Below are 24,497 nucleotides of genomic sequence, written 5' to 3' on the forward strand. Positions count from 1 at the left end.
TAAATCAGAACATCATTGAAAAGAATAATGTAATTAGAGGTATTATTATAGGAGGCACTCAATGTTCCCCACTGTGTTTGGGTTAGTAATAATTTGTAGAGTGGCTCTATTTTCCCCCAGCATTCAGCACTTCACCATTCTTAATGTCTAAAGAATCCATATGTTGTTCTGAAATATGAATACAGAAATACTGGACATTTCAAACTCTTACTATGGTGATGATTTGACAAAATCACAATCATGGTCTTGAATTGGACTCACATTTTCCTGGTCTCAGCCTTGGCTTGGTCTCGGACCCTTTGTCTCCCTCCTGGTCTCGGTCTTGACTCGTTCTCACCCCCTCCGGTCTTGGTCTTGACTCGGACTCGATTTGCTCCGGTCTTTGTCTTGAACCAGTCCCACTTTAGGTGGTCTCGAACACAACACTGGCGGAGAGTCTCCATGACACAGAGAAGAGCAATCTCGGTTGAGTGACCCGTCTCGAAACCTGACTGGTTATGGTTAAGAAGATCGTTCTGAGAGAAATGGCGAGAGAGTTAGTCAGCGGCAGCACGCTCAAGTGTTTTGGAAAGAAAAGAAAGAAGGGAGTCGAGTGTTGATTTCTTGAGAAGGGGATCGACTTGGGCAATTTTGAAGTCCGAGGGGAAGCAGTCAATGGTCAGGGATGAGTTGATGAGGGATGTGAGGAATGGGAGAAGGTATCCATAGATGGTCTTGAGGAGGGAATGAGGTTGAGCGGGCGGGTTGTCGTGTGGTCAGACCTCACTAATCAAATCAAATTTGTTTATATAGCCCTTCGTACATCAGCTGATATCTCAAAGTGCTGTACAGAAACCCAGCCTAAAACCCCAAACAGCAAGCAATGCAGGTATAGAAGCACGGTGGCTAGGAACAACTCCCTAGAAAGGCCAAAACCTAGGAAGAAACCTAGAGAGGAACCAGGCTATGTGGGGTGGCCAGTCCTCTTCTGGCTGTGCCGGGTGGAGATTATAACAGAACATGGCCAAGATGTTCAAATGTTCATAAATGACCAGCATGGTCAAATAATAATAAACACAGGCAGAACAGTTGAAACTGGAGCAGCAGCACGGCCAAGTGGACTGGGGACAGCAAGAAGTCATCATGCCAGGTAGTCCTGAGGCAGGGTCCTAGGGCTCAGGTCCTCCGAGAGAGAAAGAAAGAGAGAATTAGAGAGAGCATACTTAAATTCACACAGGACACCGGATAGGACAGGAGAATTACTCCAGATATAACAAACTGACCCTAGCCCCCCAACACACACTACTGCAGCATAAATACTGGAGTCTGAGACAGGAGGGGTCAGGAGACACTGTGGCCCCATCCGATGACACCCCCGGACAGGGCCAAACAGGAAGGATATAACCCCACCCACTTTGCTAAAGCACAGCCCCCACACCACTAGAGGGATATCTTCAACCACCAACTTACCATCCTGAGACAAGGCCGAGTATAACCCACAAAGATCTCTGCCACGGCACAACCCAAGGGGGGCGCCAACCCAGACAGGAAGATCACATCAGTGACTCAACCCACTCAGGTGACGCACCCCTCCTAGGGACAGCATGAAAGAGCACCAGTAAGCCAGTGACTCAGCCCCTGTAATAAGGTCAGAGGCAGAGAATCCCAGTGGAAAGAGGGGAACCGGCCAGGCAGAGACAGCAAGGGCGGTTCGTTGCTCCAGAGCCTTTCCGTTCACCTTCACACTCCTGGGCCAGACTACACTCAATCATATGACCCACTGAAGAGATGAGTCTTCAGTTAAGACTTAAAGGTTGAGACCGAGTTTGTCTCTCACATGGGTAGGCAGACCATTCCATAAAAATGGAGCTCTATAGGAGAAAGCCCTGCCTCCAGCTGTTTGCTTAGAAATTCTAGGGACAATTAGGAGGCATGCGTCTTGTGGGTATGTACGGCAAGACCAAATCAGAGAGATAGGTAGGAGCAAGCCCATATAATGCTTTGTAGGTTAGCAGTAAAACCTTGAAATCAGCCCTTGCCTTGACAGGAAGCCAGTGTAGGGAGGCTAGTACTGGAGTAATATGATCAAAATGTTTGGTTCTAGTCAGGATTCTAGCAGCTGTATTTAGCACTAACTGAAGTTTATTTAGTGCTTTATCCGGGTAGCCGGAAAGTAGAGCATTGCAGTAGTCTAACCTAGAAGTAACAAAAGCATGGATTAATCTTTCTGCATCATTTTTGGACAGAAAGTTTCTGATTTTTGCAATGTTACGTAGATGGAAAAAATCTGTCCTTGAAACAGTCTTGATATGTTCTTCAAAAGAGAGATCAGGGTCCAGAGTAACGCCGAGGTGCTTCACAGTTTTATTTGAGACGACTGTACAACCATTAAGATTAATTGTCAGATTCAACAGAAGATATCTTTGTTTCTTGGGACCTAGAACAAGCATCTCTGTTTTGTCCCAGTTTAAAAGTAGAAAGTTTGCAGCCATCCACTTCCTTATGTCTGAAACACAGACTTCTAGCGAGGGCAATTTTGGGTCGTCACCATGTTTCATTGAAATGTACAGCTGTGTATCATCCGCATAGCAGTGAAAGTTAACATTTATGTTTTCGAATGACATCCCCAAGAGGTAAAATATATAGTGAAAACAATAGTGGTCCTAAAACGGAACCTTGAGGAACACCGAAATTTAGTTGATTTGTCAGTGGACAAACCATTCACAGAGACAAACTGATATCTTTCCGACAGATAAGATCTAAACCAGGCAAGAACTTGTCCGTGTAGACCAATTTGGGTTTCCAATCTCTCCAAAAGAAAGTGGTGATCGACGGTATCAAAAGCAGCACTAAGGTCTAGGAGCACAAGGACAGATGCAGAGCCTCGGTCTGATGCCATTATAAGGTCATTTACCACCTTCACAAGTGCAGTCTCAGTGCTATGATGGGGTCTGAAACCAGACTGAAGCATTTCGTATACATTGTTTGTCTTCAGGAAGGCAGTGAGTTGCTGCGCAACAGCCTTTTCTAACATTTTTGAGATGAATGGAAGATTCAATATAGGCCGATTTTTAGTTTTTTTTATATAGATTTTTAAATATTTTCTGGGTCAAGGTTTGGCTTTTTCAAGAGAAGCTTTATTACTGCCACTTTTAGTGAGTTTGGTACACATCCGGTGAATAGAGAGCCGTTTATTATGTTCAATATAGGAGGGCCAAGCACAGGAAGCAGCTCTTTCAGTAGTTTAGTTGGAATAGGGTCCAGTATGCAGCACCCCCCTGTCCGGGGGTGTCCTCGGATGGGTCCACAGTGTCTCCTGACCCCTCCTGTCTCAGCCTCCAGTATTTATGCTGAGGTAGTTTATGTGTCGGGGGGCTAGGGTCAGTTTGTTATATCTGGAGTACTTCTCCTGTCCTATTCGGTGTCCTGTGTGAATTTTAGTGTGCGTTCTCTAATTCTCTCCTTCTCTCTCTCGGAGGACCTGAGCCCTAGGACCATGCCCCAGGATTACCTGACATGATGACTCCTTGCTGTCCCCAGTCCACCTGGCCGTGCTGCTGCTCCAGTTTCAACTGTTCTGCCTTCTTATTATTCGAACATGCTGATCATTTATGAACATTTGAACATCTTGGCCATGTTCTGTTATAATCTCCACCCGGCACAGCCAGAAGAGGACTGGCCACCACACATATGCTCTCTCTAATTCTCTCTTTTTTTCTCTCTCTCGGAGGACCTGAGCCCTAGGACCATGCCCCAGGACTACCTGACATGATGACTCCTTGCTGTCCCCAGTCCATCTGACCGTGCTGCTGCTCCAGTTTCAACTGTTCTGCCTTATTATTATACGACCATGCTGGTCATTTATGAACATTTGAACATCTTGGCCATGTTCTGTTATAATCTCCACCCGGCACAGCCAGAAGAGGACTGGCCACCCCACATAGCCTGGTTCCTCTCTAGGTTTCTTCCTAGGTTTTGGCCTTTCTAGGGAGTTTTTCCTAGCCACCGTGCTTCTACACCGGCATTGCTTGCTGTTTGGGGTTTTAGGCTGGGTTCTGTGCAGCACTTTGAGATATCAGCTGATGTACGAAGGGCTATATAAATACATTTGATTTGAAGGTTTAGAGGCCATGATTATTTTCATCATTGTGTCAAGAGATATAGTACTAAAACACTTGAGTGTCTCTCTTGATCCCAGGTCCTGGAAGTTGTGCAGACTCAGGACAACTGAGCTTTGAAGGAATATGCAGATTTAAAGAGGAGTCTGTAATTTGCTTTCTAATAATCATGATCTTTTCCTCAAAGAAGTTCATGAATTTATTACTGCTGAAGTGAAAGCCAACCTCTCTTGGGGAATGCTGCTTTTTAGTTAACTTTGCGACAGTATCAAAAAGGAATTTCGGATTGTTCTTATTTTCCTCAATTAAGTTGGAAAAATAGGATGATCAAGCAGCAGTAAAGGGCTCTTCGATACTGCACGGTACTGTCTTTCCAAGCTAGTCGGAAGACTTCCAGTTTGGTGTGGCGCCATTTCCGTTCCAATTTTCTGGAAGCTTGCTTCTGAGCGCGGGTATTTTCTGTATACCAGGGAGCTAGTTTCTTATGACAAATGTTTTTAGTTTTTAGGGGTGCAACTGCATCTAGGGTATTGCGCAAGGTTAAATTGAGTTCCTCAGTTGGGTGGTTAACTGATTTTTGTCCTCTGACATCCTTGGGTAGACAGAGGGAGTCTGGGAGGACATCAAGGAATCTTCGTGTTGTCTGTGAATTTATAGCACGACTTTTGATGTTCCTTGGTTGGGGTCTGAGCAGATTATTTGTTGTAATTGCAAACATAATAAAATGGTGGTCCGATAGTCCAGGATTTTGAGGAAAAACATTAAGATCCACAACATTTATCCCATGGGACAAAACTAGTTAGAGTATGACTGTGACAGTGAGTAGGTCCAGAGACATGTTGGACAAAACCCACTGAGTCGATGATGGCTCTGAAAGCCTTTTGGAGTGGGTCTGTGGACTTTTCCATGTGAATATTAAAGTCACCAAAGATTAGAATATTATCTGCTATGACTACAAGGTCCGATAGGAATTCAGAGAACTCAATGAGGAACGCTGTATATGGCCCAGGAGGCCTGTAAACAGTAGATATAAAAAGTGATTTTATTAGATGCAGGATTTTATCTGAAGAGAGGGGAGAAAGAGGTCAAGGCATTGGGTAGTTCTATGTGAGTGGGACCAGTGGACTCAGTAGGCTGATTTAATGAGTAGATGTTGTCAACCTTCTTTTCAAAGTGGTTGACAAAGTCATCCGCAGAGAGGGAGCAGGGAGGGGGATGGAAGTTTGAGGGAGGAGAAGGTAGAAAATAGTTTCCTAGGGTTAGAGGCAGAAGCCTGGAATTTAGAGTGATAGAAAGTGCCTTTAGCAGTGCATACAGAGGAAGAGAAGGTGGAGAGGAGTGAGTGGAAGGATGGTAGGTCCCACGGAAGTTTAGTTTTCCTCCATTTTTTTGCTCAGCTGCCTGTAAGCACGCAGTAAGTCACTAAGCCATGAAGCAGAATAGAATAGATGTGTCTTTTGGCTGTCTTTTAATTCTCTCAGAACACCTCCCTTAAACGCACAAGGCTAGGAGTAGCTGGGAGTAAAGTAGGATCAGATTCCCCACACTGCCCTGTCAGACACCTTCTCTCTAACTTTCAAAGAGAACTGCCACCTCTACCTCCTTGTAGGTGCTGAACCTCTTCCTGGCCTTGCTGCTAAGCTCATTCAGTGGAGACAACCTGTCCAGTGATGACGACGGTGAGATGAACAACCTCCAGATCGCCATCGGCAGGATCAACTGGGGCATCGACTGGGTGAAAGCCTCTGTCCGCCACATGGTCCTGCAGCTACTGGGCAAAAAGGCCACCGGGGACAAGGAAGGGGGTGAGGGGATCGAAGGAAACCCCGAAAAGGAGACCTTTGCACTAAACCACTTAGACACGTGCCAGGATTCCAAGATGGCCGACGGGATGACCAACTGTGTGGACGGGCTTCAGGCAGACGGCGAGATGAGCCTCAATGTGCCCATTGCCCAGGGGGAGACGGACTTTGAGAACGATGATGACTACAGTGGGTCTTTTACATCAGATGAAGAAAATGGACAAGGTGATCACTTGAAGGTACAGTATGATGGCAAACTGAAGACGATAATTGTACTCTGCTTTATCTATGAACTAATAATTATCAGTTAATAAACTACTTATAAACCCTTCACAAATCTTTCAAGTATACCATGTAAAGTGTTACCTGGATATTTAAGCAAACAAGTATAAGAATCAGGACAAATCTCACTTGGTGGTTCTTTTCAATCTGAGTTCACAATCCTACATGAGTTAGATTTCTCCTCTCTCTCCTATCCTGAAGTTGTGGCTGACATTTTGTCTCAGCCACTCAGTCTCTCTCCTCCCCATCCATAGTTGTTGGGTGCAGTGGGTGACGAGTCCTCGGTGTGCAGCACGGTGGACTATGTACCTGAACCAGAGCCTGTGGAAGAGGAGGAAGAGGAGGAGCCAGAGCCAGAGGAACCAGAAGCTTGCTTCACTGATGGTACACAGGAAATACTGTCCCCTGCTTAAATAGATCTGGGTTGGGTTTCCTGATTTTCATGGTCTTTACAATGTATTGTTACTAAATTACAAAAATGCAATGCTAATATCAAGTGTTTGATGTCTAATTTACTTGTGGAAATATCTGTAAACTTTGTCCCATATCACACAAATTGGCACATCAGCATTCACAGAGAGAGAGTTACTATATTCTATTTCATGTAAGGTGAGTTTGGAGTCACATCTTAATAATGTCAGTAAAGTGATTGCCATGATTCGTCAAATCTTTTATTTGCGGGATTGTCCAACTCGCTCAGGACATGGCTAGACTGTAGGCTATGCTACACAGACAGCACCTCGGGGGGCAAGTGAAATAGTCCAAATGAAGCGTACAAAAACACCATGTTGGCATTTCTCTCTCTCTCTCCAGGCTGTATCGCTCGATGGCCGTGTCTGACATTTGACGTCTCTCAGGGCAGAGGCAAGAAGTGGTGGAACCTCCGCAGGACCTGTTTCACCATCGTGGAACACGACTACTTTGAGACCTTCATAGTCTTCATGATCCTCCTAAGCAGTGGAGCTCTGGTGAGTGAGTCCTTGGTCGTTGACCTATTTACAGTTAATACTCCATTACTCTGGGAAGGCCACTGGTTATATATATTGAGATCCATTTTCTTTGGCTCACTTCTGATAGGCTTTTGAGGATATTTACATTGAGAGGAGAAGAACTATCAAAATCATCCTGGAGTATGCAGACAAAGTCTTCACCTATGTCTTTATCATTGAGATGCTCTTAAAATGGGTGGCGTACGGCTTCAAGACCTACTTCACCAACGCTTGGTGTTGGCTGGACTTCCTAATTGTGGATGTGAGTTTCCATTGAATTGTTTTTGGAGTGATATTTACACAGAATGAAACGTGGGTTAAGCAATGTTACAACTATTATCACTGTAGTGGGCGAGCTCCATAATACATGTACGTGAAAATCAAGGAAGACATTGAAATTTGTGTTACCTTGTATTCTCTGCAAGTAATTGATTTTTGTGTTATCCTGCTTGGCAGAAAATACAAGACCTTAAATTTGTAACATTTTGGTCATTCGTACAAGCATATAACGAGATGTTGGGTGACTACAATGACGTTACAATCCTGCCTCAGGTTTCCTTAGTCACTTTAGGAGCTAACTGGATGGGCTACTCTGAACTTGGACCAATCAAGTCTCTTAGAACACTCAGGGCTCTAAGGCCACTTCGAGCCCTGTCAAGATTTGAGGGAATGAGGGTGAGTAACTGTTTCAAACCTATTAGTACAACACTTAAATATCCATGCAGAGAAAGACACACCGACAGAAATGCTGATACAGACAACCCTAAACGCATACACACACTGACAGTGACACCTCTCTGACAGTGACGTCTTGTGACAGAGTTGACTGTGGTTAGCTATGACTATTGCGATGGAGGTGATGTAAATGGTCATGACTGACTGTTAGGATGTAGGTGGTGTTAGGGGTCATCACTGACTATTGTGACGGAGGTGACTACTTGTGACAAGTGTATTATTCTCATGACTTACTACTGTGAGAGAGCTGGCGTTAGTGGTCGTGACTGACTATTTTGACTGCAGGGAGCATGTCTTACTATTGGGACCAAGGTGACTGCAGTGGTCATAAATTACTATTGTGACCGAGGTGATGTTAGTGGTCATCATGACTGACTATTGTGACGAAGGTGGTGTTAGCTGTCTTGACTGACTATTTTGACTTACTGCTGTCTTGACTGAGCATGACTTACTGTTGGGCGGCAGTGACTGCAGTGGTCATGGCTGACTATTGTAACGGAGGTGACTTTAATGGTTTTGACTGCACTGTGTCCTGTCTATGGGAGGAAGGTGGTGGTAAACGCTCTTGTCGGCGCCATCCCCTCCATCTTCAACGTGCTGCTGGTGTGCCTCATCTTCTGGCTCATCTTCAGCATCATGGGGGTCAACCTGTTTGCCGGAAAGTTCTACCGCTGCATCAACACCACCACGGAGGAGCTGTTCCCCATCACCGAGGTCAACAACAGGAGCGACTGCCTTGCCCTGCAGCACGCCACCCAGGAAGCCCGCTGGGTCAACGTCAAAGTCAACTACGACAACGTGGGCTTGGGCTACCTCTCTCTGCTGCAAGTGGTGAGGGCCAGGGTTTCTGCGATGCATGGGTGCTGTGCGCTGGCTCTCAAGCTGTGGCCCAATCCTCCTCCCGGAGAGCTACCCTTCCTCCTGGCTTTTGCTCCAACCTTACTCTAGCACACCTGATTCAACTAATTAGCTGCTCACCAGGAACTCGATTAACTCAATCAAGTGTGTAACAACAGGTTTGGAGCAAATGCCTGCATACCCAGTAGCTCTGAAGGAAGAGACTTGGTCACCCCCTGGTCTACTAAAGTATTTAATATTGTTTCCTTCTCTGAGGGTGTTGATGTACTCAAAAGTATCTGAAAAAAAGTGCCCTATCTCTCTACAGGCCACATTTAAAGGCTGGATGGACATCATGTATGCTGCTGTGGACTCTCGAGAAGTAGGTACTTATAGAAATATAAGATACTGTAATATAAACATTTGGTTTGGGGAGCAATTTCCACAGAATACAAAAGTCATAGCATTAATGAGTAAGCCATTGAAAAATGTGTATACATGCTTTATAAATGATCATAAATGTGATTAATGCTTGTGAATTGTAACGCTTCAAAATGCTTTTATTAAAAAGTGTATAGTTATACACAGTTAGTCAGATATTATTAATGCTTATTCAGGAAAGTCATTTCAAAGTGTTACCGGACACATTGGTGGCAGTTGAATTGTTGTAAGTAAATAGTTTTTTTGTTTGTTTGACAAGCGAAACTATTTATGGTCCCCTAGGTGGAGGAGCAGCCCTCGTATGAGATCAACCTCTACATGTACATCTACTTTGTCATCTTCATCATCTTCGGCTCCTTCTTCACCCTCAATCTTTTCATTGGTGTCATTATTGACAATTTCAACCAGCAAAAGAAAAAGATAAGCACCATCTCTTTTTTATTTATTTTTTTACTAGTAAATAAAGTGATTAAAAGATGATAGATATATAGTTGGATATAGAAATCCCCAACAACTGGATGAGTCGCCATTTTGTAAAGGTTCGGAAATGACCCAACCATTATGTAGAAATGTTGAATATAATAGTAAACTACGTTCATATTATGTGAATAAAGGCAACAGGCTGTGTACGTCTCTGGAGGAATCTAGTCAAGGTAGCGAGCCTTACATCACCTCTCAGTAGGACAAAAATGAACATGTCTAATTTGCGCCGTTATGCAATTATTAAGAGACTAGATACAAATAGCTTGTTCTAGCATTCATTTATTGAGGCAAGCACATCAGAGATGTCAATGTGGTACCCAAGCATATGCTATGTGTATAGTGTAAATAACAACTACCAATAGACCTACTAAATTATAAGTGTGTAGTTAATCAAATAATTGCTCTGTAAAACGAGGAATGCATTTACTTAATTCAACTAATATAATTTATTAGTCTCGAAATAATTAACACTCAAACAATTAGTGTACATTAATAAAACATGATTTTTTTGCAAATGTATTAAAAATAAACATTTACTGTGCATAAGTATTCAGACCCTTTACTCACTACTTTGTTGAAGCACCTTTGGCAGTGATTGCAGCCTCAAGTCTTCTTGGGTATGATGCTACAAGCTTGACACATCTGTATTTGAGGAGTTTCTCCCATTCTCCTCTGCAGATTTTCTCAAGCTCTGTCAGGTTGGATAGGGAGCGTCGCTGCACAGCTATTTTCTCTCCAGAGATGTTTGATCGGGTTCAAGTTCGGGCTCTTGCTGGGCCACTCATGGACATTTAGACACTTGTCCCGAAGCCACTCCTGCGTTTCCTTGGCTGTGTGCTTAGGGTCATTGTCCTGTTGGAAGGTGAACCTTCACCCCAGTCGGAGGTCCTGAGCACTCTGGAGTAGGTGTTCATCAAGGATCTCTCTGTACTTTGCTCCATTCATCTTTCCCTCAATCCTGACTAGTCTCCCAGTCCCTGCCGCTGAAAAACATTGGCCCAGCATGATGCTGCCACCACCATGCTTCACCGTAGGGATGATGCCAGGTTTCCTCCAGACGTGACCCTTGGCATTCAAGCCAAGGAGTTCAATATTGATTTCATCAGACAAGGGAATCTTGTTTCTCATGGTCTGAGAGTCTGTAGGTGCCTTTTGACAAGCTCCAAGCGGGCTGTCATGTGCCTTTTACTGAGGAGTGGCTTTCGTCTGTCCACTCTACCATAAAGGCGTGATTAGTGGAGTACTGCAGAGATGGTTGTCCATCTGGAAGGTTCTCCCATCTCCACAGAGGAATTCTGGAGCTCTGTCAGAGTGACCTTCGGGTTCTTGGTCACCTCCCTGACCAACGCCCTTCTTCCCCGATTGGCAGGGCGGTTTGGCAGGGCGGCCAGCTCTAGGAAGAGTCTTGATTGTTCCAAACATCTTTCATTTAAGAATGATGGGGGCCACTGTATTCTTGGCGACCTTCAAATGCTGCAGAAATGTTTTGGTACCCTTACCCAGATCTGTGCCTCGACACAATCCCGTCTTGGAGCTTTACAGACAATTCCTTCGACGTCATGGCTTGGTTTTTGCTCTGATGTGCACTGTCAACTGTGGGACCTTATATAGACAGATGTGTGCCTTTCCAAATCATGTCCAATCAATTGAATTTACCACAGGTGGACTCAAGGATGATCAATTGAAACAAGATGCACCTGAGCTCAATTTCAAGTATCATTGCAAAGGGTCTGAATACTTATGTAAATAAGGTATTTCTGTTTCTTATTTTTAATAAATGTGCTAAAATGTCAAACTGTTTTCGCTTTGTCATTATGGGGTATTATTTGATGAGGATTTTAGATTAAGGCTGTAACGTAACAAAATGTGGAAAAAGTCAAGGGGTCTGAATACTTTCTTTCCGTTTTCTCCCCAATTTCATGGTATCCAATTGTTTGAGTAGCTACTATCTTGTCTCATCGCTACAACTCCCGTACGGGCTCGGGAGAGACGAAGGTTGAAAGTCATGCGTCTTCCGATACACAACCCAATCAAGCCACACTCCTTCTTAACACAGCGCGCATCCAACCAGGAAGCCAGCCGCACCAATGTGTCGGAGGAAACACCGTGCACCTGGCAACCTTGGTAAGCACGCACTGCGCCCGGCCCGCCACAGGAGTCACTGGTGCGCAATTAGACAAGCACATCCCTACCGGCCAACCCCTCCCTAACCCGGGCGACGCCAGGCCAATTGTGCGTCACCCCACGGGCCTCCCGGTCGCGGCCGGTTACGACAGAGCCTGGGCGCGAACCCAGGGTCTCTGATGGCACAGCTGGCGCTGCAGTACAGTGCCCTTAACCACTGCGCCACCCAGGAGGCCCTGGGGTCTGAATACTTTCTGAATGCACTGTATACTGTACAGATACTCTTCAAGAATCAAACTGTATTTATAACTATTTTAAAAGTTTGATTGATGTACGAATCGCAGATTGACTTCAAATAAAAAAATCAAGATTGAATATATACAGTTTTAATTCATTTTGATATATACCTGTATACATGTAAATGCCCAGAATAATTGTTGATTTGATTTTGATCCTGCACTTTGGTGACGACATCTTTATGACAGAGGAGCAGAAGAAATATCATGAAGCCATGAAGAAACTTGGCTCGAAGAAGCCAGTGAAGCCTATCCCAAGGCCTACGGTATGCAGCACATAAATGGCATTCGGTTATAGCCACACTCGTATGCTACTCTCTAGTATTAAGATTCATTACATCTTTCTAATCCAAGACTAAATTTACTCTACATAAGCACCTTCAATAAATAAATAGCTGATTATAGGGATTACATCATTTGATCAATGATCTTTTGTGTTGAAAGTGCATTTTTTATGTGTAGAATTTCAATGTCAATCTTTTGACCAGTAATTGTGTGATACATTTAATGTACAAGTAATAATTAAATTATGTTATGGGGCTAGAGTCTGCAGGTCCTGCTCTGAGTATACCATATACCCAGTGACATTAAAATGTGTGACTTTGCCATGACATCATCGTTGACCCACCTTAACCTGTTCTACACAACATTGGCTTTAACACACCTAATGAAATTTGTGTTTGTGTCTCCCTCGCTCTCTCTTTCATGTGACCCTCGGGCCCCTACAGAACATGATTCAAGGAGCTGTGTTTGACTTCATCACTCAGCAGTTCTTTGACATCTTCATCATGGTCCTCATCTGCCTCAACATGGTCACCATGATGGTGGAGACGGACGACCAAAGCGCGGAGAAGGAAAATGTCCTTTACAAGATCAACCTGGCCTTCATCGTCGTTTTCACCGGCGAGTGTCTGCTCAAGATGTTTGCCCTTCGCCATTACTTCTTCACCATCGGCTGGAATATTTTTGATTTTGTCGTGGTCATCCTGTCCGTTGCGGGTATGTACCTCAATATTCTTTACACTGTATACCTTATTATATACTGTATACTATCCTATGTACAGTATATTATATACTGTACATAGGATAAGTCATACAAGTTACTACAGGGTTGGGGTCAATTCCATTTAAAATCAAGTTGATTCAGAAAGTAAACCAAATTCCAATTGAAAAATGCCACACTGAAAAGCATTGAAGATTAGTTATTTCGACAGTAGATGGAGAGGTGTGATTGGTCATTAACCATTGTTTATCTAATTTCCCTTCAGGTATAATGCTGTCGGACATCATAGAGAAGTACTTTGTGTCACCCACCTTGTTCAGGGTCATCAGGCTGGCTAGGATAGGCAGGGTCCTGCGTCTCATCAAAGGTGCCAAGGGCATTCGGACGCTGTTATTTGCGTTGATGATGTCACTCCCTGCCCTGTTCAACATCGGCCTCCTGCTCTTCCTCATCATGTTCATCTTCTCCATATTCGGCATGTCCAACTTTGCCTACGTCAAAAAACAGGCGGGCATCGACGACATCTTCAATTTCCAGACGTTCGGCAGCAGTATTATCTGCCTGTTTGAGATCACAACCTCTGCGGGTTGGGATGGTCTTCTGCTGCCAATTCTAAACAGCGGTCCTCCAGACTGCGACCCAGACATTGAGAACCCGGGCTCGGATGTTCGGGGCAACTGCGGCAACCCAGGCATGGGTATCATGTTCTTTTGCAGTTACATCATCATGTCCTTCCTGGTGGTGGTCAACATGTACATCGCCATCATCCTGGAAAACTTCAACACGGCCCAAGAGGAGAGCGGGGACCTGCTGTGCGAGGATGACTTTGTGATGTTCGACGAGACCTGGGAGAAGTTCGACCTTGAGGGCACGCAGTTCATCGAATACGCCAAGCTGTCAGAGTTTTGTGACACCCTGCAGGAACCCCTGCGTATCGCCAAGCCCAACCGGATCAAGCTGATCTCGATGGACCTGCCCCTGGTCACGGGCGATAAGATTCACTGCCTGGACATCCTGCTGGCTGTCACCCAGGAGGTGCTGGGCGAAGGGGTGGAGATGACGGCTATGAAGGTGAGCATCGAGGCCAAGTTCAACATGAACAACCCCACGACAGACTCCTACGAGCCCATCACCACTACGCTGCGGCGCAAGGAGGAGGAGGCAGCAGCCGTGATCATCCAGCGGGCTTACCGCAAGCACCTTCTCAAGCGCTCCATCCTGCATGCCTCCTTCATGCGCCGCTCCAAGAGGCAGATAAGGCGGGAGGAGAACGAGGAGCCCCCGGAGACGGAGGGACTTCTGGTGCGAAAGATGAACGTGCTCTATGGGAGCGACCTGGACCTTGCCGCAGAGATGGAATTGGCTGGGTTGCAAGCGCAACCCATATCGGTCCCTCTGGTGTCCAATCGGCCATCGGACCTCCCTAAGCAAACCCAGACCACCAGGCCGGAGCCTGGCAGACCACTCCTCTTGGTGGTCCCCGTTGAGGTCACCAGTGAGGTGGTGTTACACTCAGCCCCTGTGACGTCTGACCCGCCATTGGACCTCCCCGAGCAAACACAACCATCGGGGTCGGAGCCCACAGGGCTGGAACCTACCTGGCCGGAGCCTGCTGGGCCAAACCTCTTGGTGGTCCCCTTAGAGGTCACTCCCTATTTGTGTAGCCGTGAGTCAATAGACAGCCTGCGAGAGTCGATTGTATAACAAAAAGCACTTGAGGGAATTCACCATGGTCTTCCTATTGTATTTTTCACCGATTTGGCGAGTAATTTTATGTGTTGGGAGTGTCGCCAATTTAGTTGACGCTTCCACATAGCACTACTATGAAGTGATTACAAGTAGCTGATGGTTTAGGTATAATAATTAAAGTCAAGTTTATTGATCGTAATAGGGGGTCTCGTTTTCTATTTTTCTAAGGCCATTTCTAGAATTGATCTATATTTGACCACTGGACAGTTAGATGACTCTGTATTCTATTTTATACCTACAAACAATTCACAATCTCACAAAATATAAAATGTTTGATAATTAGTATCCATACATATCCCATAGGAATTGGGCATGTTTTTGACAGTGAACATTACCCACATCTAATTGTTTTGAAGGAATGCCTAAATGCCTTTATTGCCAGAAAAACATTTCGTACTCGGATCATGCCTTACTTTTGACATTTTGGAATCACCTTATTTTGGGGGGGAAATCACCCAGATTCACCTGTGCCTACTCCAGTATGCCAAAGTGGAATTATGTTTTTCAATTTTTTATTATTATTATTATTATTATTTTTTTTACAAATGAATTAAAAATGAAAAGCTGAAATGTCTTCAGTCAATAAGTAACTTCTTCATTATGGCAAGCCTAAATACGTTCAGGAGTAAAAATGTGTCAAAAGTCATCAAATATGTTGCATGGACTGTGTAATAATAGTTTAACAGGATTTTTTGGGATGACTACCCCATCGCTGTACCCCACACATACAATTATCTGTAAGGTCCCTCAGTCGAGCAGTGAATTTCAAACACAGATTCAACCACGACGACCAGGGAGTTTTTCCAATACCTTGCAAAGAAGAGCACCTATTGGTAGATGGGTAATACAATATAAAGTGGACATTGAATATCCTTTTGAGCATGATGAAGATTTTAATTCCACTTTGGATGGTGCATCAATACCCCCAGTCACTACAAAGATACAGGTGTCCTTCCTAACCACTCTGGGATTTCACCATAAGGCCAATGGTGACTTTAAAACAGTTAGAGTTTAATGGCTGTGATAGGAAAAAACTGAGGATGGATCAACAACATTGTAGTTTACTCCACAATACTAACTTAATTGACAGAGTGAAGAGAAGAAAGCCTTTACAGAATACAAATATTCTAAGACATGCATCCTTTTTGCAACAAGGCACAAAGGTAATACTGAAAAAATTGTGGCAAAGCAATGTCATACAAAGTGTTATGTTTGGGGCAAATCCAATACAACACATTACTGAGTACCACTCCAAATTTTCAAACATAGTGGTGGCTGCATCATGTTATGGGTATCCTTGTAATCATTAAGGACTGGAGAGTTTTTCAGGATGAAAAAGAAACGGAATGGAGCTATGCACCAGCCTAATCCTAGAGGAAAACCTAGTTCAGTCTGCTTTCCACCAGGCACTGGGGGATTAATTCACCTTTCAGCAGGACAATAACCAAATCTACACTGGAGTTGCTTACCAAGAAGACACTGAATGTTTCTGAGTGGCCGAATTACAGTTTTGACTTAAATCTGCTTCAAAGTCTATGGCAAGACCTGAATTGTTTTCCAGCAGTCATCAACCATCAATTTGACAGAACTTGAAGATTTTTGTAAAGAATAATGGGAAAATGTTGCACAATTCATGTGTGCAAAGCTCTTAGAGCCTTACCCAGGAAGACTCACAGCTGTAATCGCTGCCAAAGGTGATTCTAACATGCATTGACTCAGGGGGTTCAATAATTATCTTATCAAGAAGTTCTATTTCTTATACATATTTTTTTTTACAAATGTTAGCATTTTTCTTTCACTTTGACATTAGTGTTTTGTGTAGATCATTGACAAAAAATGACAAATCCATTTTAATCCCCCTTTGTAACATAACAAAATGTGGAAAAAGTCAAGGGGTGTGAATACATTCTGAAGGCACTGTATATCCCTCCAGTTCATGTTTAAGCAGTTTACCGTGTAACTGCCAGAGGCACCCCTGTCTCAAGGCCCCTCGGAGCTGGCTGCATCACTGTGTCTAACAGGTCTACTGGTAATCATTTATTTTACAGTCCGGTATTGACCATCTAATTAAGAAATGTCTTAATTAAAGTAGGTATAAATTAATTGAAATGGTAAGTACCCATTTCTACCGGGATGTCACACAAATGATCCAAAATATTATATTTCTTGATTTTGTCTCTTCAGCTGTTAGTGTCATCTCCAAAATATATTTACGTACTGGGGTGGGTATCGGTTGGTTTACAAGGGAATAATTGTCAACTGAATGTTTACATGAGCCTTACGTGATACAACCGTGTACTGTTACTGGATGTCTGTCTGAAATGTCTCTGATGAGTGAGCCAATATAATTCTGTGTTGCAGTGGTATGGCTGTAGTTCATATGAGTGTGAGATCATGTGCAGTTTGCTTTATTGAGTTAATCAAAAATGTACATTTTTATTGACTAGGACCAGCCATGTAATCTTACCGGCACAATCGAGTCGCAGAACTATTCACTTAGCGCCTGATTCCAAGTTGGCTCCATTGAGCACCTGCGTAAGTCCCTCGTCTATTACTCTGCCTGCCCGGTGACTGTATATTCTTTGTTTTATTATTACGGCCAACGGACTATTGAATGGTATAATTGTTTTGCTCTTCGGTCCCACTTTATTTAGTTAGTCCTCTATAGATGGTCTACATGTTCCAACTATCAGCAAAAGTTTCAACTTCAAGTCTGTTGACATGCAACAATTCGCTGAGGTTTAGGGTTGAAGTTAGGGTCATGTTTAGGTATAGGGTTAAGTTTAGGTTAAGGGCTAGGTTAGGGTTAGTGGATATTGTTTGAACAATTTGTTGATAGTTCACAGTAGGCAAAATTGGTTGAAATGACGTCATTTCGACAAATTCTGTCCACTGGCTTAGTTGAACGTCCATTTGCCATCAGTATGGGATTATCCAAATAAACTGTTACCGGCTCCTCTCCACATGCTGCTAGATGCCACAAGACTTATCACACATTTTCTCATGAGCAAGACTGCGTATCAAACACCTACCTACCTGCAGAATTAGTCTGAATACCAACACCCTGGTGATGTTTGGCATTTTGTACTTCCAATTCCATTTTGCACAAGTTTATATCAAAGCTGACTCGCCCCCTTAGTGGGAAAACATGTTTGTAGAATAATAGCAAATGTATTAAATGAAATACAGAAATATATAATTTACATAAGTATTCACACCCCTGAGTCAGTATTTGTAGAAGCACCTTTGGCAGCGATTACAGCTGTGAGTCTTTCTGGGTAAGCCTCTAAGAGCTTCCCACACCTGGGCTTGAAGAATTTTGAAAATTCTTCAAGCTCTGTCAAATTGATTGTTGATCATTGCTAAACAACAATTTTCAGGTCTTGCCATAGAATTTCCAGTAGATTTAAGTCAAAACTGTAACTCGGCCACTCAGGAACATTCACTGTTTTCTTGGTAAGCAACTCCAAAGTGGATTTGGCCTTGTGTTTTAGGTGATTGTCCTTCTGAAAGGTGAATTCATCTCCCAGTGTCTGGTGGAAAGCAGATTGAACCATGTTTCCCTCTAGGATTTGGCCTATGCTTAGCTCCAATCCGTTTCTTTTATATCCTGAAACACTGCCCGGTCCCTAACGGTTACAAGGATACCCATAACATGATGCAGCCACCACTATGCTTGAAATTATGGAGGGTAGTACACAGTAATGTGTTGTATGTTCTGAACAAATCCAATAACACTTTGTATTCAGGACAAAAAGTTAATTAATTTGCTACATGTTTTGCAGTTTTACTTCAGTGCCTTGTTGCAAACAGGATTCATGTTTTGCAGTTTTACTTCAGTGCCTTGTTGCAAACAGGATTCATGTTTTGCAATATTTGTATTCTGTAAAGGCTTCCTTCTCTTCACTCTGTCAATCAGGTTAGTATTGTGGAGTAACTACGGTGTTGTTGATCCACCCTCAGTTTTCTCCTATCACAGCCATTAAACTCTTAACTGTTTTAAAGTCACCATTGTCCTTATGGTGAAATCCCTGTGTGCTGTCCTTCCTCACCGGTATCTGAGTTAGGAATGATGCCACGGGTTATCAACTTTCTCACTACCAAATAAGGGACAAAAGGTTGCGTGCCAGTGCACGGGGGTACGGTGTTGTGTGAATGAATATACAGTGTATATTCTTATTCAATTGGAAAGGCAAAACATTTGTATATTCCATTTAGCCTATAGCTTTACTAAAACTGTATCGTTGTGTAAACTTATGTGAATAAACCTCAAAATAAATGATAAAATAAATCACAATTTGGACCTTTTACAGCAAAAAAATTACCTTTTCAAATGCAAAAGAGGAAAAGAGGGGCATGAGTCACTCCCCAAGTCTACATATTTTTTTGCTGCTCTTGACTGATTCAAGCAGTCCTTGACTCTTGCATAGTCAGAGAGAAGTCATATGACAAGTCACAGTTCCCAGATATTTGAATTTATTTTTTCTTCAGCTCTGTGCTACAGCGGTTTCTCGAGTCTGACCATTTAATGGTCATCCGACAGAAAATCTTCTCTGCAAAGGCATTTGAGTCTGGCACACTGAGGACCAATGAGACAATCCTGAACATGTTGATCAAGTTGGCTTTCCCTAGGTTTTGGAAAACTGCCACCTACTTCTCACTACTACTTCTCACTGGTGGATTTTGTGGTATCCTGTCTGGCTTTCTGCATTTCCTCCCGCTAGCACAAAACCCTTCATAGAGTTGGTCCATACTGACTGTCTGTCATTTTGAGGGCCACCACCGCCTGCTCCAGGTCAGTGAAGGAGAGCTCACGAAGAATGCACTGATATTGCTAGCACCTTTAGCTAGCGTGGCCATGTGCTTTTCTGTTGATGCATGCTGAGTTAGGTCATTCTCCCCTTCATGGCCAATTGAGAATTCCCGACACATAAAGTACAGCAAGCTTTCGTTGAGTCACCACTGACGGGCTTAACCCACGTCCTTTTTTACTTCACATTGTGCAGCTACAATAAACCGTCTTTTTTTTTTGCATGTTTATCCATATTTCCTTGATATGCCAAACCGACCAAACGATAACAAAAATGACTTTGCAGAAATTGGCGCGTTTACACTATACTGTGATTGGATGAATATACGGGACAATGGAGGTCCCGTATGGAACAAACTAATTTAGCCCAATATAAGGGACATCCCGGCTAATACGGGACAGTTGGCAACTCTAATGGTGCCTGTATCTTTGTAGTGACTGGGTGTTTTGATACACCATCCAAAGGGTTCATAACTTCACCATGCTCAAAAGGATATTCAATGTCTGATTTTGAATTTGTATTACCCGTCTACCAATAGGTGCAATAATTTGCGACACATTGGAAAAACTCCTTGGTCTTTGTGGTTGAATCTGCGTTTGAAATTTACTGCTCGACTGAGGGACCTTCCAATTATCTGTATGTGTTGTGTACAGAGATGAGGTAGTCAATAAAAAAATGGTTAAACACTACAGGATTATTGCACACAGAGTGGCTTGTTAAGCACATTTTTACCTCTGAACTTATTTAGGCTTGCCATAACATATGGGATGAATATTTATTGACTGAATACATTTCAGCTTTCAATTTGTTTCATCATTTATTTAAAAAATAGTATAAAAATATAATACAAAAAAAAAACATCATTCCACTTTGACATTATGGTATATTGTTTGTAGGCCAGTGACAAATCTCTATTTAATCCAATCTAAATTCAGGGTGTAACACAACAAAATGTGGAAACAGTCAGCAGGACAATAACCTAAAACACAAGGCCAAATATACACTGGAGTTGCTTACCAAGACAACGTTGAATGTTCACCTAAATTGACTTGTAAATCTCTGCCAAGACTGGAAAATGGCTGTCTAGCAATGATCAACAACCACCTTGACAGAGCTTGAAGAATTTTAAAAGGAATAATGGGCAACTATTGTACAATCCATATGTGCAAAACTCTTACAGGCATACCCAGAAATACACACAGCTGTAATCACTGCCAAAGGCGAGTCTAACATGTATTTACTCAGGGGTGTGAATACATATCTAAATGAGATATTTCTGTATTTAATTTTCAATACATTTGCTAAAATTTCTAAAAACCTGTTTTCACTTTGTCATTATAGGTACTTTGTGTAGGAAAAAAATCTATTTAATCCATTTTGAATTCAGGCTGTAGCACAACAAAATGTGGAATAAGTCAAGGGGTATGAATAATTTCTGAAGGCACGGGATGTGGACTTAACGCAACATTAGTCTGGAAGTCTGAACACAAACTTTGATTTTGGAGTGAACTGTCCCTTTAAGTCTTTACTCATGTTGTTGTGATAGGCTGCACTTACTGTTGTGCACGTCGAAATGTAATGAAACACATATCTTACCTGGAAAATGTATAAATGAATGAAATAAGCACTTTTGAAGTGTTAAGGTTTTCTGTGCTAGAGTGTAGGAAGTTGTTGACCGTGTCTCTCGTTCTAAACTACTTGGAATGGAAGTAGAGCACCTTTTAGTGTGTGTTCAACTGCTTTAAACGTCGTCCCTGAAATGAATGTAACAGCTGCCAGACCTTAACATATTTCTTAAATACTTCTTGTGAGGGATCTCTTTTTCTTATGAAGAAACTGCAGTTGTGGCAGTAATTCCTATTACAAATACTAGAGACCTGCCGTGATGGTATCTGAGATGATATGTCATCGCTGCAATACTTACATTGTTTGACAGCTTGCTCCTTAAATGGCAAAATCGAAATGAAATACATACTATATACCAATGTTTACATTTTCAATGTAGGGGGAGTCATATGCAAAACGTTAGTAGTAAGCTTATAATCAGTGTTGCCTGTATATACTTTTGGCTCAGTATTGGAGGTTCTCTTTTTTTCTTGTGACTTTTTTCCCCCCTTTGTATTATCTATTTAAAGCCATTTAATTAATGTACAATTGAACCATGTTACTTGAATAAAATATTTTAAAATGGGGGAAAAGGAAACGGGCTGCTTTCATATGTTTCAAACTGCTCTGAAGTATTTGGAATGGAATGTCAGGTTTAGGGATAAGGGTTACATAATTGTAACTGTAATTGTGACTGTGTGAATAATGCTGTATGTTGCAATGCGGGCTTTCCCACAGTAATAAATGCACGCCCTCTATTGGTTGTCCTTACATAGCACAGATGACACGCAATATGCAATTATTTGTTGTTTCACACCAGCTATTTTTAAAGTTACAAGATGTATTGGCCACAGGTTAAAAAAAAGCAAGATCTTCAGAATTGAAAAGCTGTTACTGAAATGTAGTTTGTGCCAAAACAATTCCCCCAAATGACAATGATTTCCATAATACATATTTACATTTCAATTTCTTTTCACCAATGTCGAATAAGTAAATAATCAATTAATTCAGCAACTTCCAAGTGCTTATTCAGGGGAGAGTGAGTAAAAATGTAAAGACAGCGGTTGAAATTGGAAATGGAAAACTGTGAAGACCAATTGTCACAGACTGTCAGGCTAGTTTCACCTTTCTGTTGGGATTAGATGCGTATTGAATGTCTTGTACTTACATACAACGTACCATGCTGAGGTTGCTGAAATTCCAGAGAACTTTTGTCATATAGCATTTATAGCCATGTAACTAAACACTGTTGGTGAGTAGCCTTTAAGGGAAATAACAAGAAATTAGACATTGCTTATATTTTCTATTCATTTGTGATTGATGCAAATAGCTGGATCGGCTCAACCGATGTCGTGAGACATGGCTTCATCTTGACATTACTCAAAATTGAAAAAATCTGACAAACTTCAATTGAAACAGTTGAATAGGTTTTGTGTACTGTTATCCCCTCATAAAACCGAAACGCAACCACTTATATTTGTAGTCGCAACAGGGAACTGAGTATCCAACATCTTTAAAGAGGCTATAATGAACTTTTGCCTCTTGATAGTGCTCTTCAGCCAAAAGGAATTCCCTAAATTGGCTGAAATATTACCCAGAAATAACCATATTGGACAGAAAGGGGCACACCTACCCAGGCCCATGAGCAAAATATTATATTATTAGCCTTAAGGATTGTTTGGTTTTATATATGTGTGTATGTGTATATATATGTATGTATGTATGTGTGTGTGTGTGTGTGTGTGTGTGTGTGTGTGTATTTGAACCATACAGGTAATACTCAAGCGGAAATATGAAGTAAACATTTAGCAACAGCAATTCTGTACAGCCTCTTTATCGACAGCTTAATACTGTACATAGGCCCCCTCTTCCTTAACAGTTACATGGGTAAAAGGGGGAACGTTCATCTGGATATGTACTTAGGAATTGAGTGCCCAGACAAAATGTCAGGGGCGGCCAGTGACCTTCAGCCTTCATGCCAGTTGGTGCTAATGTCTCTCCCAGGCTTTGCTCAGCGTGGTCACACTGGGCAATGCCTGCCACGCTGGTATACTGTTTAACACTCTTCTGAAGCAAGGGACAGACTATAAAAGATATACTGTTGGAGCTGGTTTCCTGGAGTCAGATTGAGCCTAGTGATGGGCTAAAAAAAATATATTCCAAAGGAGGATATCTGCTTTTTAGCACAGACCTAGGCTTAATCTGGCTCTGGGAAACTGACCTTATGTTGTTCTCTCGTTTAGTCTTCTTTCTTGAAAGGAAGATGGCTTAGTAAAGGGGTGGAAGATCATTAGATGTAGTAGGTTGTTGTTTTACTATGTGCCTATAGTTGGATGGATACATACATACATACATACATACATACATACATACATACATACATACATACATACATACATACATACATACATACATACATACATACATACATACATACATACATACATACATAGTGCCTTGGGAAAGTATTCAGACCCCTTGACTTTTTGCTAGGTTACAGCCTTGTTCTAAAATGTATTTAAAAATATATATATATCATCAATCTACACACAATATCCCATAATGACAAAGCAAAACTGTTTCAAAAAAAGTTTGCTAGTTTATTAAAAAGATAAAAAATATCACATTTACATAAGTATTCAGACACTTTACTCGGTACTTTGTTGAATCATCTTTGACAGCGATTACAGCCTCAAGTGTTCTTGGGTATGATGCTACAAGCTTAGCACACCTGTATTTGGGGAGTTTCTCCCAGTCTTCTCTGCAGATCCTCTCAAGCTCTGTCAGGTTGGATGGGGAGTGTTGCTGCACAGCTATTTTCAGGTCTCTCTCGATCGGGTTCAAGTCCAGGCTCTGGCTGGGCCACTCAAGGACATTTAGAGACTCCTGCGTTGTCTTGGCTGTGTGCTTAGGGTCGTTGTCCTGTTGGAAGATGAACATTTGCTCTAGTCTAAGGTCTGGAGCAGGTTTTCATCTCTGCACTTTGCTCCGTTCATATTTGCCTCGATCCTGACTAGTCTCTACACAGCATGTTTCTGCCACCACCATGCTTCACCAGGTTTCCTCTAGACATGACGCTTGGTATTCAGGCCAAAGAGTTCAATCTTGGTTTCAGCCCAGAAAATCTTGTTTCTCAGTATCTGAGAGTCTTTAGGTGCCTTTTGGCAAAATCCAAGCGGGCTGTCCAGTGCCTTTTACTGAGAAGTGGCTTCCGTCTGGCCACTCTACCATAAAGGCCTAATT

At 42.5% G+C, this 24,497-nt stretch overlaps 1 protein-coding gene across 1 annotated transcript in view; it reads left to right on the forward strand.

Moving 5' to 3' along the window:
• Positions 1-15,386, forward strand: part of scn4aa (sodium channel, voltage-gated, type IV, alpha, a) — a 43,202-nt gene extending 27,816 nt beyond the window's left edge. The window contains exons 15-25 of the mRNA XM_024387013.2: positions 5,707-6,138; positions 6,436-6,565; positions 6,995-7,149; positions 7,259-7,432; positions 7,723-7,845; positions 8,455-8,736; positions 9,071-9,124; positions 9,466-9,603; positions 12,251-12,352; positions 12,815-13,085; positions 13,355-15,386. Coding sequence (XP_024242781.1) covers positions 5,707-6,138; positions 6,436-6,565; positions 6,995-7,149; positions 7,259-7,432; positions 7,723-7,845; positions 8,455-8,736; positions 9,071-9,124; positions 9,466-9,603; positions 12,251-12,352; positions 12,815-13,085; positions 13,355-14,793 — 3,300 coding nt within the window. The 3' untranslated portion in view covers positions 14,794-15,386. The remainder of the gene's footprint in view (positions 1-5,706; positions 6,139-6,435; positions 6,566-6,994; positions 7,150-7,258; positions 7,433-7,722; positions 7,846-8,454; positions 8,737-9,070; positions 9,125-9,465; positions 9,604-12,250; positions 12,353-12,814; positions 13,086-13,354) is intronic.
• The last annotated feature ends 9,111 nt before the right edge of the window (positions 15,387-24,497 follow it).

The sequence above is a fragment of the Oncorhynchus tshawytscha genome, linkage group LG24, assembly GCF_018296145.1.
Source record: "Oncorhynchus tshawytscha isolate Ot180627B linkage group LG24, Otsh_v2.0, whole genome shotgun sequence".
Lineage (NCBI taxonomy): Eukaryota > Metazoa > Chordata > Actinopteri > Salmoniformes > Salmonidae > Oncorhynchus > Oncorhynchus tshawytscha.